At 52.3% G+C, this 17,838-nt stretch overlaps 1 protein-coding gene across 1 annotated transcript in view; it reads right to left on the bottom strand.

Moving 5' to 3' along the window:
* LOC131562149 (hydrocephalus-inducing protein-like) overlaps window positions 1-13,755 on the bottom strand; it is a 30,773-nt gene extending 17,018 nt beyond the window's left edge. The window contains exons 1-7 of the mRNA XM_058811718.1: window positions 13,726-13,755; window positions 11,800-11,934; window positions 10,161-10,360; window positions 7,387-7,511; window positions 5,920-6,124; window positions 4,549-4,738; window positions 689-912 (exon numbers count right to left, since the gene is read on the bottom strand). Coding sequence (XP_058667701.1) covers window positions 689-912; window positions 4,549-4,738; window positions 5,920-6,124; window positions 7,387-7,511; window positions 10,161-10,360; window positions 11,800-11,934; window positions 13,726-13,755 — 1,109 coding nt within the window. The remainder of the gene's footprint in view (window positions 1-688; window positions 913-4,548; window positions 4,739-5,919; window positions 6,125-7,386; window positions 7,512-10,160; window positions 10,361-11,799; window positions 11,935-13,725) is intronic.
* Window positions 13,756-17,838: the final 4,083 nt, after the last annotated feature.

Here is a 17,838-nt window from a genome sequence, read left to right as displayed (position 1 = left end):
GCATCAGCTCTCCTGCTTCCACTCCATTATCCTGCAGCACATGGCTCAGGCTGGCAGGGACAAGGCCTCACGCTGCTGTGGTGCTGAGCACTGAGCTCTGCCTCCCCTATGATCCGCCCTTCTCCCTGTGGCTGGGCCAGGATTGTCTCTTGCCATGGCACCAGCCCACAGTTCCTGACTCCCACATCAGCGCTTTGCTGGCTGTGCAAAGGAGGCACCAGAGCCCTCTGGGCACAGGAGCTGGGGGCACAGCTTGTGCCCCACAGCATGGCCATGAGAGGTGAGCTGAGGCTGCTGCTGCCCATCTGGCATGGATTATTCACACAAGGTTTTACAAACACTGCTGCTGCTGCTGCAGAATCAGCCAGGCTGGCCCATCTGCAAAGCCCTGGGGGCCTTGCTGGGTGTTCAGGTGGGACATCCCAGAGCAGCTGCTGCCCAAAGCTGATCCATCCCACTGCCTGCCATGGCCCAAGGCACAGGGAGATCCCTGCAGGGACGAGTCATTCCAGCTCCCAGCCACCACACAGGGCAGGAGGCAGCCTGACACCAAAGCAATGCCAGCGGCAGAGCAGAGATTCAGACCTCAGGAAACACCTTTCTCCTCTGCTCCACCCCAAAAGGAGGCAGGTGGGGGATGTCCCAGAGACAGCTACAGATGTGCCCACCCAGCTCCCAGGGTCCTTACTTGATGGTCAGGATGGCAGGCGTAGGAGATCCAGCCACACTGAACTGGAACTCCTCCTCAAAGCTCCCCAGCACGGTGGCACTGAAGGAGATCTGCACACTCTGGCTCCCACCTGCTGCAATGATGCCTTCCTCGGGGGCAAACTTGAAACACAAACCCAGGTTGGTGGCTGAAGGGAGACAGGTGAAGGGAGCATCAATAGCTCCTTGGTTCATCAGTTTCACCTGCAGCAGCAAGAGAGCAAAATGGAAATACGTGTGGAATCTCCCCTTCTTGTGAGTTATTGTCTAATGATGCAATGAACACCCAGAAAAGGCAGAAGATGTTTTGTGCTGCTGAATGGCAGAAGTCCAAAGATTCAACAGGACAACTTCTGCCTTTGGGTTTTCATGCAGAGCAGTGGCAACTCCACAGAACTGCAGTCACCCTGGGCTTATCCCATGGACACAGAGCAGTGCCCCTCTGCCCAGCAGCACCAAGCGCATTGAGAGCTGGCGCTGAGAGCAACGTGGGCTGATTGCAGCTGCCTAGGGAATCACCCCAGAGCTGCTGCTGCCCCAGTGAGCACAGCTCCAACAGCACCATCTGCTCATTCACCTTTTCCCAGACCATGAAAACAATACATTGAGAATGAGGCATCAGCGTCAAAACGTACAGAGAGCACCATCGTTTGTAACAAATCTCAGCGTGTCTTTCCCATCCACAGCCAAGATTTTGAAAGTGTCTGCCATGATGCAGTGCCTCATGAAGTTTTTGCAAGCTTGACTCTACTGGGGGGGAGACAAATAGGTAGAAAAACCCTTTGCTTTATTCCCAGGAACACTTTTCTCTTTCTAGAGCCAGAGATGCACCAAGGTTGAAGTGCTGTGAGGGACTGGTCAGCAAGGGAGAGAACTCCCAAGGATTTCCTGTGATTGCAGCAATAAGCAGAAGACACTTGGCTGGCAGCTGTTGGCAGTGGGCTGAAGCTCAAAGGCAGCCACTTTGGTGCAGCTGCTTCTGCAGAGCCCAGTCCAAAGGTGCCTTGTGTCTGGCACTGCCACAAAAGCCTCTGAACATGCAGCTTTTTGACCCAGGCTTGGTTTCATGGGCCAAGGAGTTGTTTTGTAGGAAGCCTCCCAGCTGATCCCTAAGGAAGGCTGCCCAAAGGCAGGGACTGGGGCTTCAGGAACAACTGACACACCTTTGTGTCCCCCCAGATTTGAGCAGTCCATCAAATATTCCCTGCTCACAGCTGCCCAGGTTGGCAGCAAGTCCACAGCTGCACCAGGCTTGCTGCTGCCTCAGGAGCCATCAGGATCCATCCCAAGCCCTGCTGCTCACCTCATAGACATGGGGGGTGTTGACGAAAACGTTCCCAAGGTTCAGAGTATGAGAGCTGAGTTCAACCAAGGGTCCTTGGCCTTCCCCTCTGAGCTGCAGGGGCAGCCTGCTCTCACAGCCTGGGGAGAGATGTCCATTGCAGTACAATCATTCCCTCTGCTACACTGGATTTTCCAGGCTGCCTCAGTGCTAGTCCCCGACTCTGAGCTGGATGCAACCAGCTCCTGATGCTGCAGGAGAAGATATGGACCCTTCTCTTCCCTCAGGACATATCCCCTGAGGCTGACTTGCAATTTCTAACCCATTCCCTGGGCTGCTTTCCAATTTGAGCCACCAGTTTGCTGAGTTTAAAACATCTCTGGTTCCTGTAGTGACAGGCCATGGAGGTATGGGTAGAAATGGAGAGAAAGGAGATTTAGGTGAGATATTCGGGAAGAAATTTTCCCTGTGAGGGTGGTGAGGCACTGGAGCAGGTTCCCCAGGGATGTTGTGGAGGTTCCAGCCCTGCAAGTGTTCCAAGCCAGGCTGGATGGGGCTTGGAGCTCCCTGCTCTATGGGGAGGTGTTCCTGCCCATGGTAGGGGCCTTGGGACTAGATGATCTCTAAGGTCCATTCCATCCTTACCATACTGTGATTCTGTGGTTTCCTTCCCCTGCACCTAGAGGAGCTTTGAAATCCATTCAGTGCAGGCACAAAGCTCCAACAGGGTTTGGCAATTGCCAAACTCCCTGGCCCAGGAGCACAGGACTTTGTTGCCCAGGTGCTCCCCTTGTGACACTCAGCACTGTGTTCTATTGCCACAGACTGAGAGCTGCAAGGTGACAACTGCCACACAGGGAGAGAAGCAGCTGCTGGCCAAGGCTGCTCCCTCTACCAACAGCCCGGGCTCAGTGGGCTCAGCCCCCTCTGCTCTGCTGCTGTCTGGGCACTGGGAGGTGGTCCAGGCTCAGGGAGCCCATTTCTAACTCAGCTCCTGCTCCCTGATGATGGATCCATGGCAAATGGAGCCATCCTGGAGGCCAGGGTCCTGCAGGGGCTGAGTCCTTGTTCACTGAAGCTGTTCTGCTCTGGAGCTCTCTGGCCTTTGAGGGAATGCTGGCAAAGCCACGGCATGAAAACCTCTCCCTGCACTGCCTGGGCTGTTCTGGGATCAGTCAGGCACACACAGCATTCTGAGCCCTGGCCTGGCACGGGAGACTCCCTGGGAGCTGCAGGGCCAGGGGGGATGTGCCAGCACTGCCCTGCTGACCAGGGACCCTTCCCAGCACTTCCATGGGAGCCCAGTGGGCTCAGGCTGGCACCATGGCTTCACTGAGGGGGAGAGAGGCAGGGCAAAGGAGCTGCACCTGAGATGCTGCAGTAAGCCACACTTCCATACTCCAGTGCTTCCAGGGGTTTGAAGGTCACCTTGATTTCAGCTGAACAATTCGGCCTGATTTCTCCCTCCTACACCAGAAAGGGACAGCAAAAGATTGGTCTGCAAACTTCACATTCTTGTTTTCACCACCCTCCTGTAAGCCTTTGTTTAGAGCATCAGTGATGAGTGAACAACACAAGGGGCCAAGGAAACACTCCAAACCCAGCCCAACACAGCTCTCAATGCTCAGCTGGTCAGCTCCCACTCTCCACAATATTCCTGCTGCTCTGACACAAGCTCTTGGGCACATCATGCTGCTGTCAGCTACAGTGGGATGCAACTGCCACTGTGCCCTGCTGGCTCTTGGCCTTAGATGGGCCATAGCTGTAACCAAGAAGAGAACATGATCCCCTTCCTTGGAAATAAAAATATTAGTTTAACCTCTACTGAAAGAAAGCAGAGGTTGGGATTATTCTAGGGTTTACTCCAAGATGAGAAGGGTGTTCCACTGTGCACACACCAGGCATTCATCATCTCTCACAATGCCAGTACTCAGAATCAAGGCTCTGGTTGATGGGAGCATGTGGCAGTTTGCTTGCACCACCAGAAAAGGAAAAGGTTTTCTGTCCCTGTGTGCAGGACAACTCCAAAGGCCCATTTTAACCTTCCACCCTGGTGTCCAGGCTCACAGATGACGCTGGAAGGGACACTCAGAAATAGTGCAAGGCATGGTTACAGGAGGGGATTGGCATTTCTGTCATTAACCTTGGGCTGAATTTGGCCTCCTTTTGCTAGGGAACAATTGCAAGCTTCAGGTCAGTGTGTGAGCTGGCAGTGCTCCAACAGCCTCTGCTGAGCCCCACGTGTCAGGGGAGCCCCTGCCTACAAGAACTGCTCCCTGGGACACTGCAAGGACACGCAGGCAGTGCCTTGAGCTCGAGCCTGGCAGCAGAGCTGGGCTTTGTCAGGCTCCCAGCCCTGCCTGGAGCCTGCAGGGCACAAATGCTTTCAGCAGCGAGCCCTGCAGCCTCACCAGAAACTCCATGTCCTCCCTGCCAGCACATGGAGCCAGCTGAGGATCTGCCCAGTGACCGCAGCAGGGGAAGGGGTGGGTGTAGGGAGTAGGGTGGGTGGGAGGAGGAGGAGGAGGAGGAAGAGAATGTTCTCAGCTATCACTTACCATTGGCTCAAGGAAAAAAATGTCATCAGAGAACAGCATGGGGTCTTCTTGCACCTTTACCATCTTCTCCTTGTCCATGCTGCTCAGGAGGGCACTGTGATCTCCACAAAAGCTCTTCACCTTCTCTGTTTCTTTCTCCTCTGGGAAGTTTTCCTGAGACACCTCTTTGGGCGGCCGCAGCAAGCACTGCCTGCAGCCCCAGGGAGAGACAAGGCCAGCAGATGGTTTCATGAGCCACAGATTTGCAGAGAGAAGTGTGAGCGCCAGAGAGCAAAGCACTTGAGGAGCAGCAGCAGCAGCTCCCCAGCAAAGGCTGAGCCCAAGCCACGAGGGTCCCACAGGGATCAGAGGACAACTTGCTGTTCCCTGGCCCAGCAGGGAGTTTCACTCCATCCTTGCAAGCTCAGCAGAGGTTTGCAAAGCCAGCATCCCTCCAGAGAGCCTCCTGCCTCAAAGCCTCTGCCACAGATGAGGGAGAATCAACCAGCCATTTCAAGTGGCTTTTCCTCCCACTGAGCTGCTCGGGGGGGCACAGAAAGATCACAGAGCACCCACTGCAGCATTTCCCTGGCAAGGGGAGACAAAGCTGGCTTGCAGCTACGTGTTACCAGCATCACTCTTTGTTTCTTCCAGTTTGGACCTGCCCCGTTCCCTACTCTGCCTTTCACAAGAGCATCCCAGAGCACTTCCACAGGAAATTGATGAATTCAGGCACCGAATCCCTTCAGGGACATTCAAGTTTTTATATGCAATATGCATGAAAACAGAGGCTCTGAGAGGGGAAGGAACTTTGTTGTGCGGGAGGGAGACAGCAAACTCCTGGAGAGACCTTTCCATGAGCCAGAGCTTTTTGGATCCCATCCCAGTGCATGGCACTAGAATGTCCTGAGAGGGAAAGGATCCTGCACTATCTTCTCTCACAAAAAATCCTCTCTGCTCTGAGAGCACAAAACCTCTCTGACAGCAGCACAGGGACACACTACCAGCCCGCATGGGCAAGGAGATTTTGAAGGAACTAAAGGGAAAAAAGAGGCTGTATCACCTTTGGAAAGAGGGACTGGCAACTCAGGAAATGCTTAAGGATGTTGCCAGGTCATGTAGAAAGAAGAGAAGAGAGACAAGAGCCCAATTAGAACCTGAGGAAATCCAGTCATCCCAATCAACCTTTCCTTCCCAAAATGCCATCCCTGGTTGGAGTATAAATGACCTGGAATGCTGAGTGCTGAGCTCCTGAAGCCCAGGGACACACACCCCAGTGCCGGGCATGGTTCACTTGGCCTAAACCATTCAAAAGCACCAACATCCCCTGAGGCCACACGTTAGTTTCAGTCTTGGGCCTGTATCTCACTGAAATGCATCTTTCAAACCAACCTCCTCTTCGCTTCATTCTCTTCTTCCTCAGTAGCAAAAGCCTTCCACTGGAAGTGGGCTGTGATGTTACTCCTGTTTTCAATGAACAGGGTTCTGTGGCTTGACATGCTGGTGAAAGTCTTGTCAAGCTCCACGGAATTTGGGCTCAGCCCAATGTTGACATCTACAGCTTCTCCCTGGAGCTTTGTGTGGATTCTTTCTTCACCTGGAACAAAGCAAAGGGGAGTCTTTGCTCAGCTCACTGGCTGATGGAAGCACAAGGGACAGAGCAAAGCACAGGGCACAGAAGAAAGTGTCCCAGTTTTGCGCTGAAGGAGCACTTCTGTGGACCACCCCATTGATCACATCCTTCAGCTCTGTGTGTACAGCGTGAGGATGTCCTGGGCACCTCCTAAAACACCTTATTTCTGAGGGTGTTTGTAGAGATTTGGCCCCAAGGGGACAGGATGGACAGGGAGATTGGTCCATGTGCTCCGGTGACCCACTCAGATCACCAGGATTTCTGCATCCAAGTCCTTCAGGTGACAGGGCTGAGGAGCCCTGCTCAGTCCTGCCTTGCCCAGGCTCTCCCCGGGCATCCCAGGAGACTCCTGATCCCTTGGATCCCTTCTTGCTGACCAGCAAATATGCCTGGGGGCAGGTGGGCAGCAAAAGGAGGCCCAGAGGAACAAGTGAAGTGACAGCCCACAGCAGGAGGGACACAGGTGAGGAAACACAACCAGCCTGGCTCTGCAATGTGACAAACCACTACAGAATGGGCACCGTGAAAATCATCTCCCTGTCCAAACCCACAGCCACATCAGTCTTTAAATATTTTATACTGTTCTGATCTGAAAAACCAAGCTGGAGCATTGCAAATCAAAGAAGAAAGGGACAAAGGAAAGATCAGTGAGTACAGAGCAGTTTCTACATTAAGACTGAATGGGATCCCTCAGTCTAGAAATCAAATGGGAGATAGATGTGAGAGGTTTGCAACAGCTTCAACAGCCTGGGAAATGGGGACAGGGAAAAAATTGTTTTGATTTGTCACAAAAAAGGAACTTAAAGGCCTGAAAATGTTGTTAGACAGAAACTACATCTATGTGTAAGGGCCACACAGAAAAAGGGCCTGTGACAAGCCAATGGAGAAGCAGCATATGGGACAGAGGTGTGCAAGAAATCTATTGCATTGGAGACAGTCTGATGGAGACCTCACCTACAGCACTGCCCAGGAATCAAATAAAACTTCACCCAGGCATAGCCACATGGTAGTGGAGAATCAGAGTTCCTCCTTCCTCCACTCAGCAAGTCCCAGCAAAACAGCAGTCAAAAATCTTTGCCTTTCTCAAGCCCCTAAACACCAAGGAGTTCTCAGTTTGCTTTGGGGTAAGGCTGAACAGGGGAGGCACCTCTGGAGGCAATGCAGGGGATGGACAGCAGGGAGCCATGTGCAGAACTGTCCTGTGCCCTGCAGGGCCCAGCACTCACCTGAGCTGCAGCACACGGCCAGGGAGCCGCAATGGGCACCGCTGGCCAGCGGGTGAAATGCCACTGTCACCTGCACGGTGTCACCAGCGCCCAGAGCTCCTGTGGCCGGCACCACGGAGAAAGGACTGCAACACAGAGAGAGGGGTCAGGCCTGGGGACGCCTGGCCATGAGATTCCTGCTGCACTGCAGCTCCCTGCAGCTCCCTTGGCCAAGCAGGGAGCAAACCAAGCACAGGCAGCACAAGAGACAGAACAGACAGGATCACAAACAGCCACTGAGCCACTGCTGACAAGATCCAGCCCTCACAAGACCCTGGGGGTAAAAGGGCCTCAGCTCCCCATTCTCTGCATCCAGCTCTCTGCAATGAGCCTCAAGGCTCCCACTGCCAGCAATCCCATCAGAGAATGGTTTGTGAAAAGCACAGAGAGGGTTCAGAGCTATTTGCATGCACAACTTGACACTGACTGCCTCAGGAATTTCTCTTTTCCTGCTGCCTACAAATCCCATCTCAAGAGATGCAAATGGTAGGGCACTCCCTGTCCTGGGAGATTACAGCCTAGGAATCAGACAGGGAGAAGGAACTTTTCCCTGAAGACCAAGGAATAGTTCCTGTTGAATTTGCAGTGTGCTTCTTTGGTTTATTTTACCTTGAAATCATCGTGATTTAGCCTAAAAAGGGCAACTTTTCAAGGCATTTCAATGAAAGCTGCTCTAAGAAGAGGAGTAATCAAAACTCTGAAAGAGTGCAAATGCAGACTAGAGCAATACAGTGACATGGAAACCCAAAAGGACGATGCCATTTACAGTCTGAAGGGTCCAATCCCAGCTAAATGAAGCACCATGAGCAGGAGCACATCAAGGAAGCAGAACCGGAGGTTTCTGTGTGTTTACCAGCAATGCAGTCTGGGACTCTGGGCTGTCATGCAGGCTGGTAACTGTTTGCTTGGCCCAGCAGAGAAACTCTGTGCAATGTGTTGGAAATAATGATGCAGATGCGTTGGTGCACTTTGGATTTAACAGGAGCAATCAGGATTTAGTCACCAGGTAAACAGCTCTTGCCTGACAAACACAAGACTCTGTGCTTTGATGCTCAGGGACAGCTCAGGGGAAATGTGCTTCTGCCCAGCAGCTGCTGGGCTTTGTGCCCTTCTACAGCCCCAGTGAGGAAACAAAAGTTCCTGGCCTTGGTGCTTTGTTGCTGGTCAATCTGTCACTTCAAATGTGTTCTGGGGACTTTGCTGATGAATGCATCACACACAAAAGCAAAGAGAACATCTGGCAAGCTGAACTTTGTTCATGTCAGTAGCAACAGCTGATGAACTCGCTTCAGGTTCTGCTCATTCAGGACCTCTTGCTGTAATTATGGGCTGACCTGTTCCCATTGCCACTGGTGAGAACATCACTGCTGGCTGATGGAGAAGCCTTGGGCCAGCAATGTTCATGTGCTGGACGTGAGACTTTGGAGGGAGGGGAGGAAAGACAAGGCCCCAGCAGCCCCAGAGCCAGATCAGTGCTCATGCTCCTGCATCTGCCCCGGGGCTGATGCCAGCACTGCTGCAGCTCTGCTGGGGCTGGGGGGATCAGGGCCTGCTGGGGGCAAGGCACAGCATTCTGTTCTTAGTCTTTGGCCAGAAATTTCACCGCAATAGAGAAGCTGCCAGTTAGGGGAATCCCTGGCCAGGCTTCAGCACTGCCTTCCATTCCATTCCCTTCCCACTCCTGCCCCATCTTACATGCTCCTGCCTTCAGGTGGCAGGATGGGAATAACATTTCAGGGATGACTTCAGGGCTTGCCTGAGAAAGAAGGTGTCTTCTTCTTTTCAAATTATCAGGAGAAGAGGATCCAGCCAAGTTCAGGACTCAGCTGTCAGGACTGAAAAACTGAGTGCAAATCAGCCCCCGCATCGCCTCCATCCCTGGGCTCTACCCACCAGACTCCTCTGTCCCTGCTCTAGCAGTCATCTCTCACACACACCTGGCTCCCCAAGACCCAAAGACACAAGCTCCACAGCTAAACTTAACTCCTCTGAATTTCGGCCAACACCACTAAACTGTTCCCTGAGCCCACAGCTAGAAGAGCTGTGAAGGAGACATCCCTGACACTGTAAGAACCAAATTAAAATCGCTGTCAAGAGATGGGCCTGGAAAGCTAAATTTTGGGCTTTTCTCTGTTAATTGTCAGCTGCTCCTTAAGACACTTCTCATCCTGTTAGATCCATCCTCTCAATGAATCACTACTGCACCTGACAGGCAGAAAAGATAAGGTATGGAGGGGGTTTTAAAAGGTTGTTTTCTTCTGCTTTTATACTAGGTCCATTGACATGTTTGTTTTCTTGTAAGGCATCTTACAAGATGCCTTACAGGTCCATGTCTCCCAATGGCACCTTGCAACCCCCAGACACTGCTCTTGCTTTGAGCAGTGTCTTTGCTCAGATGATTTCCAGAGGTCCCCTCCAGGACCACTGCAAAGCCACGTGCCTGTGGCCTCCCTGAGAATGGCTCTCTTTGGCTGACAGTGCTGAGGAAGCATTTCAGAAGCTGCTTGTGCTCAGCAGGGTGCAAGCCAGCTCCCAACATGTTCCAGCAGCCTCCAGGAAATCTGGGACACAGAAAGCTCCAAGGCCACTGAAAGCAAGAGCAGAATGCCTTCCATCCTGCTCACTTCCAGCCAGGCTGCAGGGCAGCAGATCCGGTGCTTGGTTCCTTCTGTAGCTCTTTCCCAACTCCGCTCTCACCCAAAGGTGTTTGCACAGGGACAGATGAGCTGCCTCACCTCTGCGTGCTCAGCTGGTACCGAGCTGCTCGGGCACCGACATTGCGCACCAGCAGAGTCTGCTGGGTGCTGACCTTGACTGGACACTTGGAGAAGTCCAGCTGGGCAGGGAAGTCCAGCACAGCTCGGGCACCAATGGCCCGAATTGGCACAACGATCCTTTCCCTTGCAGTGAGGCACACCAGCTCGTGGCAATAATCCTGCAGGAAAAGAAACTGGCTCAGCACAGGACATTTAGTGCCATCCCCATGGCAGAAGAAAAACCATTTCCTATACCCCTTCAAGGGCATCCATTTACCTATTGCACCCTCACATGAACACTAAGTTCTACTGCTATGTCACGTTTTAAAGGCACCTGCGCACTTTGCAAAATCCGTCTCAGTGGCATTCAGCTCTTGTGTCACTTGGCTCATACAGATAACAACCCTAGGCCACCATCATTTTTACTCTAAACTTTAATGATGTTAAAGAATTCCTAAGCCCCTTCTAAGCAACATGGAGCTGGGGAACACAGGGCATTGCTCTTTAGGCTTCTATATTCCCACTGTCTGAGAATAGGACAAAGTGTTCAACTAACTCTTAGCAGCAAAAGGAAGAGGAGAAAACAGCTGCACCCAAAGACATCCTGCACCTCTGGCCTGGTGCAGAAACATCAGTTGGCTCACAACTCCCCTCTAACTTTGCCTGTCCAACCAAGTCAGGAGAAGAACGGTGCTAAGAGGTAGCAGGATGCTGTTGAAAAGGGCCTCTCTTTGTTTCCCTGCAAGGCTTCCTCCCTTCCATGCCATGCCCTCAACCCTTCTGTATGAACAAGCCTCCAGATCAGAACATGAACCCTCCAGATCCCTGCACTGAGATCAGACTTGCCAGGGCCTCAGCACTGCTGTTCAAAGCTCCCCACAAAAGCACCTTTGGCACGGAATGGGTGCCAGCTGACAGAGCAAGCACAGGGACAGGCATGAAGACAGAGCCCCAGCAGTGTCACTGCCACGGGCTCTGGGCTCACAGCTCTGCCTGCAGCTTGTACCTGCCCTACACCAGCTCCTTCAGGCAGGTGTCCAAGTGCCCTGCAGCTCAGCAACCTCCTGCTGACCAAGGGCACCCAGGGCCCAGTGTGCCTGTGCCAGGCCGGGCTCACGGGCACAGCACATCCTCTGCCCTGGCCCTGCAGCTGTGCCATGCTCACTTGTGCTCTGGGACAGCACAGCTGACAGGCTGCACAACAGAGGGGGTGAAAAAGCACCGGCTGTGCTCCTGCCCAGGGGCAGGCAGGGAAGCTGTTGGCAGTCCAGGAAGGAGGAAAGCTCTCTGACCTCTTTGTTCCTCTGGTGTTTTCCATCAGAATGAAACCCCTTCCACTGGACCTAGAGATGGCCCAACATCTATCAACAGCCCTCTGTCATTTTCATCCTGTTTCCCGTGCATCTTCCCTTGGCAATGCTCAGCAGTGTGCAGGGAGGGCAAGCAGAGCCTGTCAGGCCTGGCTGCAGTGCCTGCCAGCAGTGCCAAGGTGTGACTGGCTGCAGGCTGCCTGCCCACGCCTGGAGCCCAGCTCACAGCATGCAATGGGCTGGAGCCAGAGTGCAGGGAAAACAATGGCTGTGGAGATCATTGTGTGCTTTGGCTCCTCCAGCCTCACCTTGTTCTTGCTGGGGGTGAAGCGGATGCGCACAGGGGCAGAGGCGCCCGGCGGCACGGCACGGTACGCATCGCTGGAGCTCACCAGCTGGAAGTAAGGTGAGCTCTCCATGGAGACCTTCACCACGTGAAGAAACTGCAGCAAAGACATGAAATTATGATTTTGCCACTTGTGGAAACAGGACGAGGGGAGACCTGTCCATGCCCTGCTAACATCCCTCCCCTGCCCCTTTTCCAAAGCACTTCCAGCTGAGCAGGCACAGGCACATCATTCACAAGGCTGAACTTGAATCCCTTCTCTCTGGCTCCAGCATTTTGGCCAGGGCCAGTAGGGCAGTGCCTGCTGGGAAGGAAGGGCCGAGCAGGTCAGCACCAGCAGGATGGAGACACAGCACCTGAACCAAGTCACCTGCATGTTCAACAAGGCCAAAAAACCTGCTGGCTTCTGCCTGCACACAGCCATGAAGTGGTCCTGTTCCAGAGGGGGAATGTGCTACCTAAAAGCAAACCAGCCCATTTCTGTGGGGGAAGGAAGAAATTCCCTTCCAGCAGATCAGGTTTGGGTAGGGACCTTCTGGGGATACAGTCAGGCAGGCAGAGCAGCAAGACAGGAGACCAAACACTGTGGTCTTACTGGGAATAAAAGCAAACCTGAAAAGCAAAAGAAGGAATGAACACAGCAAGACAATCCCTAAAACAAGGAGATGGCAAAGAGAATTTAAATGGGGAGCAAAGCAGAAAGCAAGAATCATAAAACCATGAGAGCAACCAGCTTGCCAAAAGTGACAGAAACACAGACAGGCGGTGTCTATTGACCGTGGGGCTTCAGAGGCATTTTCTGCCTGGAGAAACAGGACCAGCACTGACTGACAGTGTGGTTCCAGTATGAAAAGCCAATCTTGGCTCTCCAGGGCTTCCTGCTGCCTGTGCAGGCAAGCTGGGCTGCTGGGCATTCCTGCCTGCAGCCAGCAGGCCAGGTTCGGCCCTCTGGGGTACACATGCACAGCACACATGCATTTTCTAGCACAATGATATCATCAACCCCTGAGCACCAAAATGCTCTCCAAAAATCTAAACCAGGTGATTTGGACTCCCTCCTGTCTCCTCCCACCAGCCCACTCTTGGCACAAGCCTCACTTGAGAAAATGTTTCCCTGACTGAAATTCAAATGGTCTCAAGTTTTCCTCTTTACAGTGGAACACAATTGACATTTTTCAACTTTTTCCCTCTCAGCTCTCTTGGGAAACTGCAAAACAATGCCAATTTCTTCAGGTGAAGGTGGAAACCTCCAGGAGCACATGGCTTTGGATGTGCTGTGCTTCTGCAAAGGGAAAGCAGAGCACCGTGTTGCTTTTGGAAAAGCTGAGCAGAGCTGGATGAAGCTGAGCAGGAGCCTCAAGTGGCACCTAAAGGCCTCTCACTGCTTCTGCTCCATCACTCTGATTGCAGGGCTCTTGCAGAACACGGTTCCTGCAGGGCCAATGCCATTAATGAGAAGTGATTCCAGCATAAAGTGCAGAAGGCTCAGCCCCTGAGCTTTGCCTGTGAGCTGCACAAAGGGAGCCAAACTGGCTGAGAGAGGCAGAGATTCCTACCAGGAGCCAAGATTAACCAAGGACACACAGGGTGTGCTATAGACCCAAGGCAAAGCATGAGAGCAGGTAAGAACTGTACAGCCCTCAACATTCCAGTCAATCCAGAGCTTTCAAGAGAAGGAAACTCCTTTGGGATAGATACCATCAACGCCTGGCCAAAATCTGGGGACAATTCCCAGCACAGGAAGATTTCCACCATCTTGCAGAAGAAGGTGCTGAGACATTTTCTTCTGCATGTGCTGCAGCACATAACTTGCTTTGCTGTACACTGAGGGAATGAGAGCACTCTCCTCTTCCAGCACAGCGTTAAAGCTCTGCGTGCCAGCACTTACCTTGTCCTTATTCATGAGAGACAGCACCATTTCCGATACCTGCCGAGCGACGAAGTTCTGAAATACCAGCTCTGGTGGGGAAACCCCAAACCAGCTCTGTTTCGGGGCAGCTGACGGCAGCTGGAGGGGAGAGAGAGCAGGGAGAGCTTCAGCTGCTGTGAGGAAGGTTCATGCAGGAGAATCTTCCACTGATCCCCAGTGAAGTACAGACTCTGAGGGAGCACGTCTGCCCAGCCCACACTGGGCAAACAGTGGCTCCCCCACCTCTGCTCTGAGCTCATCCACAGCTGCTGGGCCACACAGAGCAGGCTCAAGCCAAGCTGCTCTTTTGGCATGGATTTCTCCAGGTTTCTTTCTCCAGAATGCCAGGCAGCACGTTCCTAAAACACAGCCCTGTGCCCATGCGGTCACAGAGCTCTGGGGCACTGACTGAGCACTCATGGAGTAAGTAAAACCCATGAATTTACAGGAGACTCCATGGGAAAGGATTTGGGATGTCTTTTACTCTGAGACAGGGAAACCGAGGCCCACACAACTGCAAATATCTTTTTTGCTCTAGAACTTAGACTTCAGTAAGAAGAGCACAGGACCAGAGCAGGTGTGAGAGATGAGGTGACATTTGGCTGAAGCCAAAAGGTTATTAAGCAAAAGAATGGAATTTGTTGGTTCTGTGTGTTATTTGTGGTTTGGATTTGTTCAGGTTGGTTTGTTGAGTGTCACAGTGAGAGGGGCAGGGTTGAAGACCTGACCAAAAGGAAGGAGGACGAGAAGGGAGCGGACAGAAAAGTTGGTGCTCAGTAGAGAATGGAAGCTCCTGAGTACCCATCCAATGGCAAAGGGCACAGGGACCGCCCCAGCCGGGTACAAAGGGGATACAAAGATTGCCATTTTCTCAGAGGGTGTGTGTGTGCCCTTGGCTCTCAGGGAGGGAGACATCCCCAGCTCAGCTGAATCCTTACTAAGAAACACTTTTCTTTTGCTTTGATCGTTTTGTTCCTTTTCATTGTATTTAAAAGTTAGTGTGTTCCAAAGAGAGGAAAAGGCAAAAATAAAAAGACAAATGAGCTGAAAATAAAAAGACAAGTGAGGTGAATCCTGAATGAGGATAAGTTTCAGTTATTTTCTCAGCAACTTGGGTAAAAGTAGAGTTGGTATCTCCTTTTTCAATGGCCTTTAAATGGGTGCTTTCCTGTCATTACTGCAACCTTATTTCATGCCATTGTAGAGGCACGTCTGGAATGACACAACAACAGCAAATGCTTCTGGAGCAGAGACATTGCTTGGAGAAAACTCTGCCCTGCTTTGTCTGCCTTCTCCAGCCACACTGCTGTCACCGCAGAGACACAAGCAGGTCTCCTCTGTGACTTCACAGCAGATGCATTCCGCTCAAGGGAGTGGCTGCAGCACACTGTCCCTTAGCTGTGCCCTTTCCTGAGGTGTTCCCAAGGCCCCTCTCCAGGACAATCCTTAACCTGGATTGTGTTCCGTGTCTCTTGCTGCCAATTTCCTGCTCAACAGCCCACCTCAGTCACCTACCCGTTTGGACTGTGCTTTATACCGAGCTAGTCCTGCCAGAAAAGCAGCTTTAAACACACCTCTGAGTAGGCACTGATCCAGACAAAGCACATCCACTCCCCTCTGCCCAGGGCCAGTCCCCTGTATATCTGGCAGCCTGCAAAATCTAACACCCCGTCAGGCTCCAACACATTGTTCCAGCCCAAAGCAGTAATGCAATTTGTTGTGTTCCATCTGAAGGAATTCCTGCAGATCCTTGGCCTTCAAAGGCCAACGCTGCCACTCTGCAGGGAATCCTGTGACCCCGAGCATTTGATGGTGACCACACCAAAGCAAGAGGTGGCTCCTTCAGCAGGAGAATGGCAAAGGGCAATTTTGGGCCTCTGTGTCCCCAGCCTTCCTCCCATTGTTTTAGCAATGGCAGCTGCACTCCAGCACACCCCAGCAGCTTCAGCAGAGGGTATTTGTGTTGGCTTAGTGCAGATCAGGACTCCCAGTCCACCACTCCCAGCACCTTGCAATGACAGCAGGACCTGGACACTGAGGTATTTTGCTGGAGGCAAGCCTGTCACAAGCACACACCCTCTTCAAACTTCATGTGAAACAGAAAGGAAAAGAGCAGGAAAAGGCTACCTTTGGGCGAGTCTCACTCCTGTCTAGAAATGGGCCAATTCTGGGCAGAATACTCCCCCCAGTGCTGGCCTCCTTCTTCCTGCTGAGAAACTTCTCCCTCTGGAACTTAGAGGGAAGCAGCTGAAAGGCAAAAGTAAACCAGCTAGAGCCTCAGAGTTGTGCCTGTTCAGAAAGGCTTTTCTCGAACAAGTGGCACTGGTGAATAACTTGTGATCACAGCCACTAGGACATTCCTGGAAGCCCTGGGAGTTTCCAGCTGAAATACTTAGCATCAGTGAATTAATAATACAGAGTGGAACACACATACTCCAGCCATATGGCTCTGTCCCATTGGCTTCTCCATGACTGGATGGGACATGGTTGGGGATTTCTGCTCTTTGGGCATTTGTTTCCTCTTACGTTTCATTGGATTGAGGCAGTGACCTTTCCAGAGAATGGGGAGGAGCTCTCAGAACTGCCTGAACTCCATCCCTGCACAACGCTCAGAACTCACAGCAAGGAGATATCGCTGCTGGATGAGTCCAAGAGATGCAAGAAAGGAACGCTGTACCAAGAGTGAGGTGCACAGCAATGTCTCTAGGTTTTAGTTCTCCCTGTTGATTGTTTTCTCTGCCTGGGCTGACAGAGCCCGCCACAGAAGAAAACAGAGGCATCTCCTTGACAGAGCCTCAGCAGTGGGGCATCTTCAGCCAAGTGAGCTGCAGACAGCAAGGGACCTTTGCAGCCCTGGCTCCAGCGCTGCCTGCAGGCCTGCATCTGTGCCCACACAGGAGCTGGGAGAGAACAGCTGCTTTGGAAGCTCTTCCAGCTGGGACCAGCCGTGGCTCTCAGGGCTTTGGGCAGAGTTTGAGCTTCCCCCCCCGCCCCCGCATGCCCAGGTGCCAAAGGGCAGCATGGTCAGAGCAGCACCCGTGAGTGGTGCCCAGCCTGACAGAAGGAATTCCTGTGGCACAGGGAAAGGGACAGAACACATGCTCAGGCCTTCAGCTGTACATTGGTTTCACTTGGCTCTGCTGGCACATCCAGGCAAGACACAGCTGAAGCAACCCACAGTGTTCCCTATTGCACCAGGACAGCCCCAGCAACAGCAGCACAGCACAAAGGGCTGGGCAGGGGCTCTGCAGCTTCACAGCACTGCTGGACAACAGGGGCAGGGAGAGCAGGGACACCAGGGCAGTGCCAGCCTTAACACAGCCCCAGGGGGTACTCACAGTATTAGGCTTCAGCCCTTCCCTGGACAAAAGACGAGGGGTCGGTGTCTTCTTTGGCAATCCAGACGCCATTTCCAAGGGACGGTGTCGCAGGTGAGCGACAGTGCCTCAACAAAACTGGAAGGAGCAACAATGGAACTCTGAAAATCCACAACCCAATTCATGGCAGATTCAAGGCATATTCTGGTGCTAAAAATGTTACATTACTTGAAAGTAGCTAAGTGCTTGTTTGGTGTAAGCAGCTAGTATAGTTAGGCCTCTAGTTGGACTTTATTTGAACTCTATGGCTACCTTGTGCAATTCAAAGTTAGATCATACTGAAACCTGGAGCTAAAAATCTGAACATTAATAGCAGTTCAAACAGACAAAGCTGTAGCTTAAATATTACTCAAAAATAGCTAGAGTGGGCCTCCTCTTCTTTAGGCTAAAGCACCCTTGCTCTCTCAGCTGCTCCTCACAGCTGAGAGACTAATGAGAGACTGGAATGTTATGGCTAATGGCTTAAATATCATTATAAAGGACTTTCTGCCCATTGTGACAAAACTCTATAAAGAAGCTGCGAACACCCAAGCCCACCCCTCCCTGAAAATGCCTCCTGACTGGAACTTGGCACTGTGAGTTAAGCTGCCTAAGGGAACTTGAGACAAGATCAAGGTGACACTATTGTCCCATTAGCTCAGGTCTGGGGACAAGTAAACAAGGCTGAGGAGTAAAACCTATCCACAACAAAGCCAAACCCAGCAGCTGTCCTGAA

Source organism: Ammospiza caudacuta, chromosome 10 (assembly GCF_027887145.1).
Source record: "Ammospiza caudacuta isolate bAmmCau1 chromosome 10, bAmmCau1.pri, whole genome shotgun sequence".
Lineage (NCBI taxonomy): Eukaryota > Metazoa > Chordata > Aves > Passeriformes > Passerellidae > Ammospiza > Ammospiza caudacuta.
This window is presented reverse-complemented; position numbering and strand designations above follow the sequence as displayed.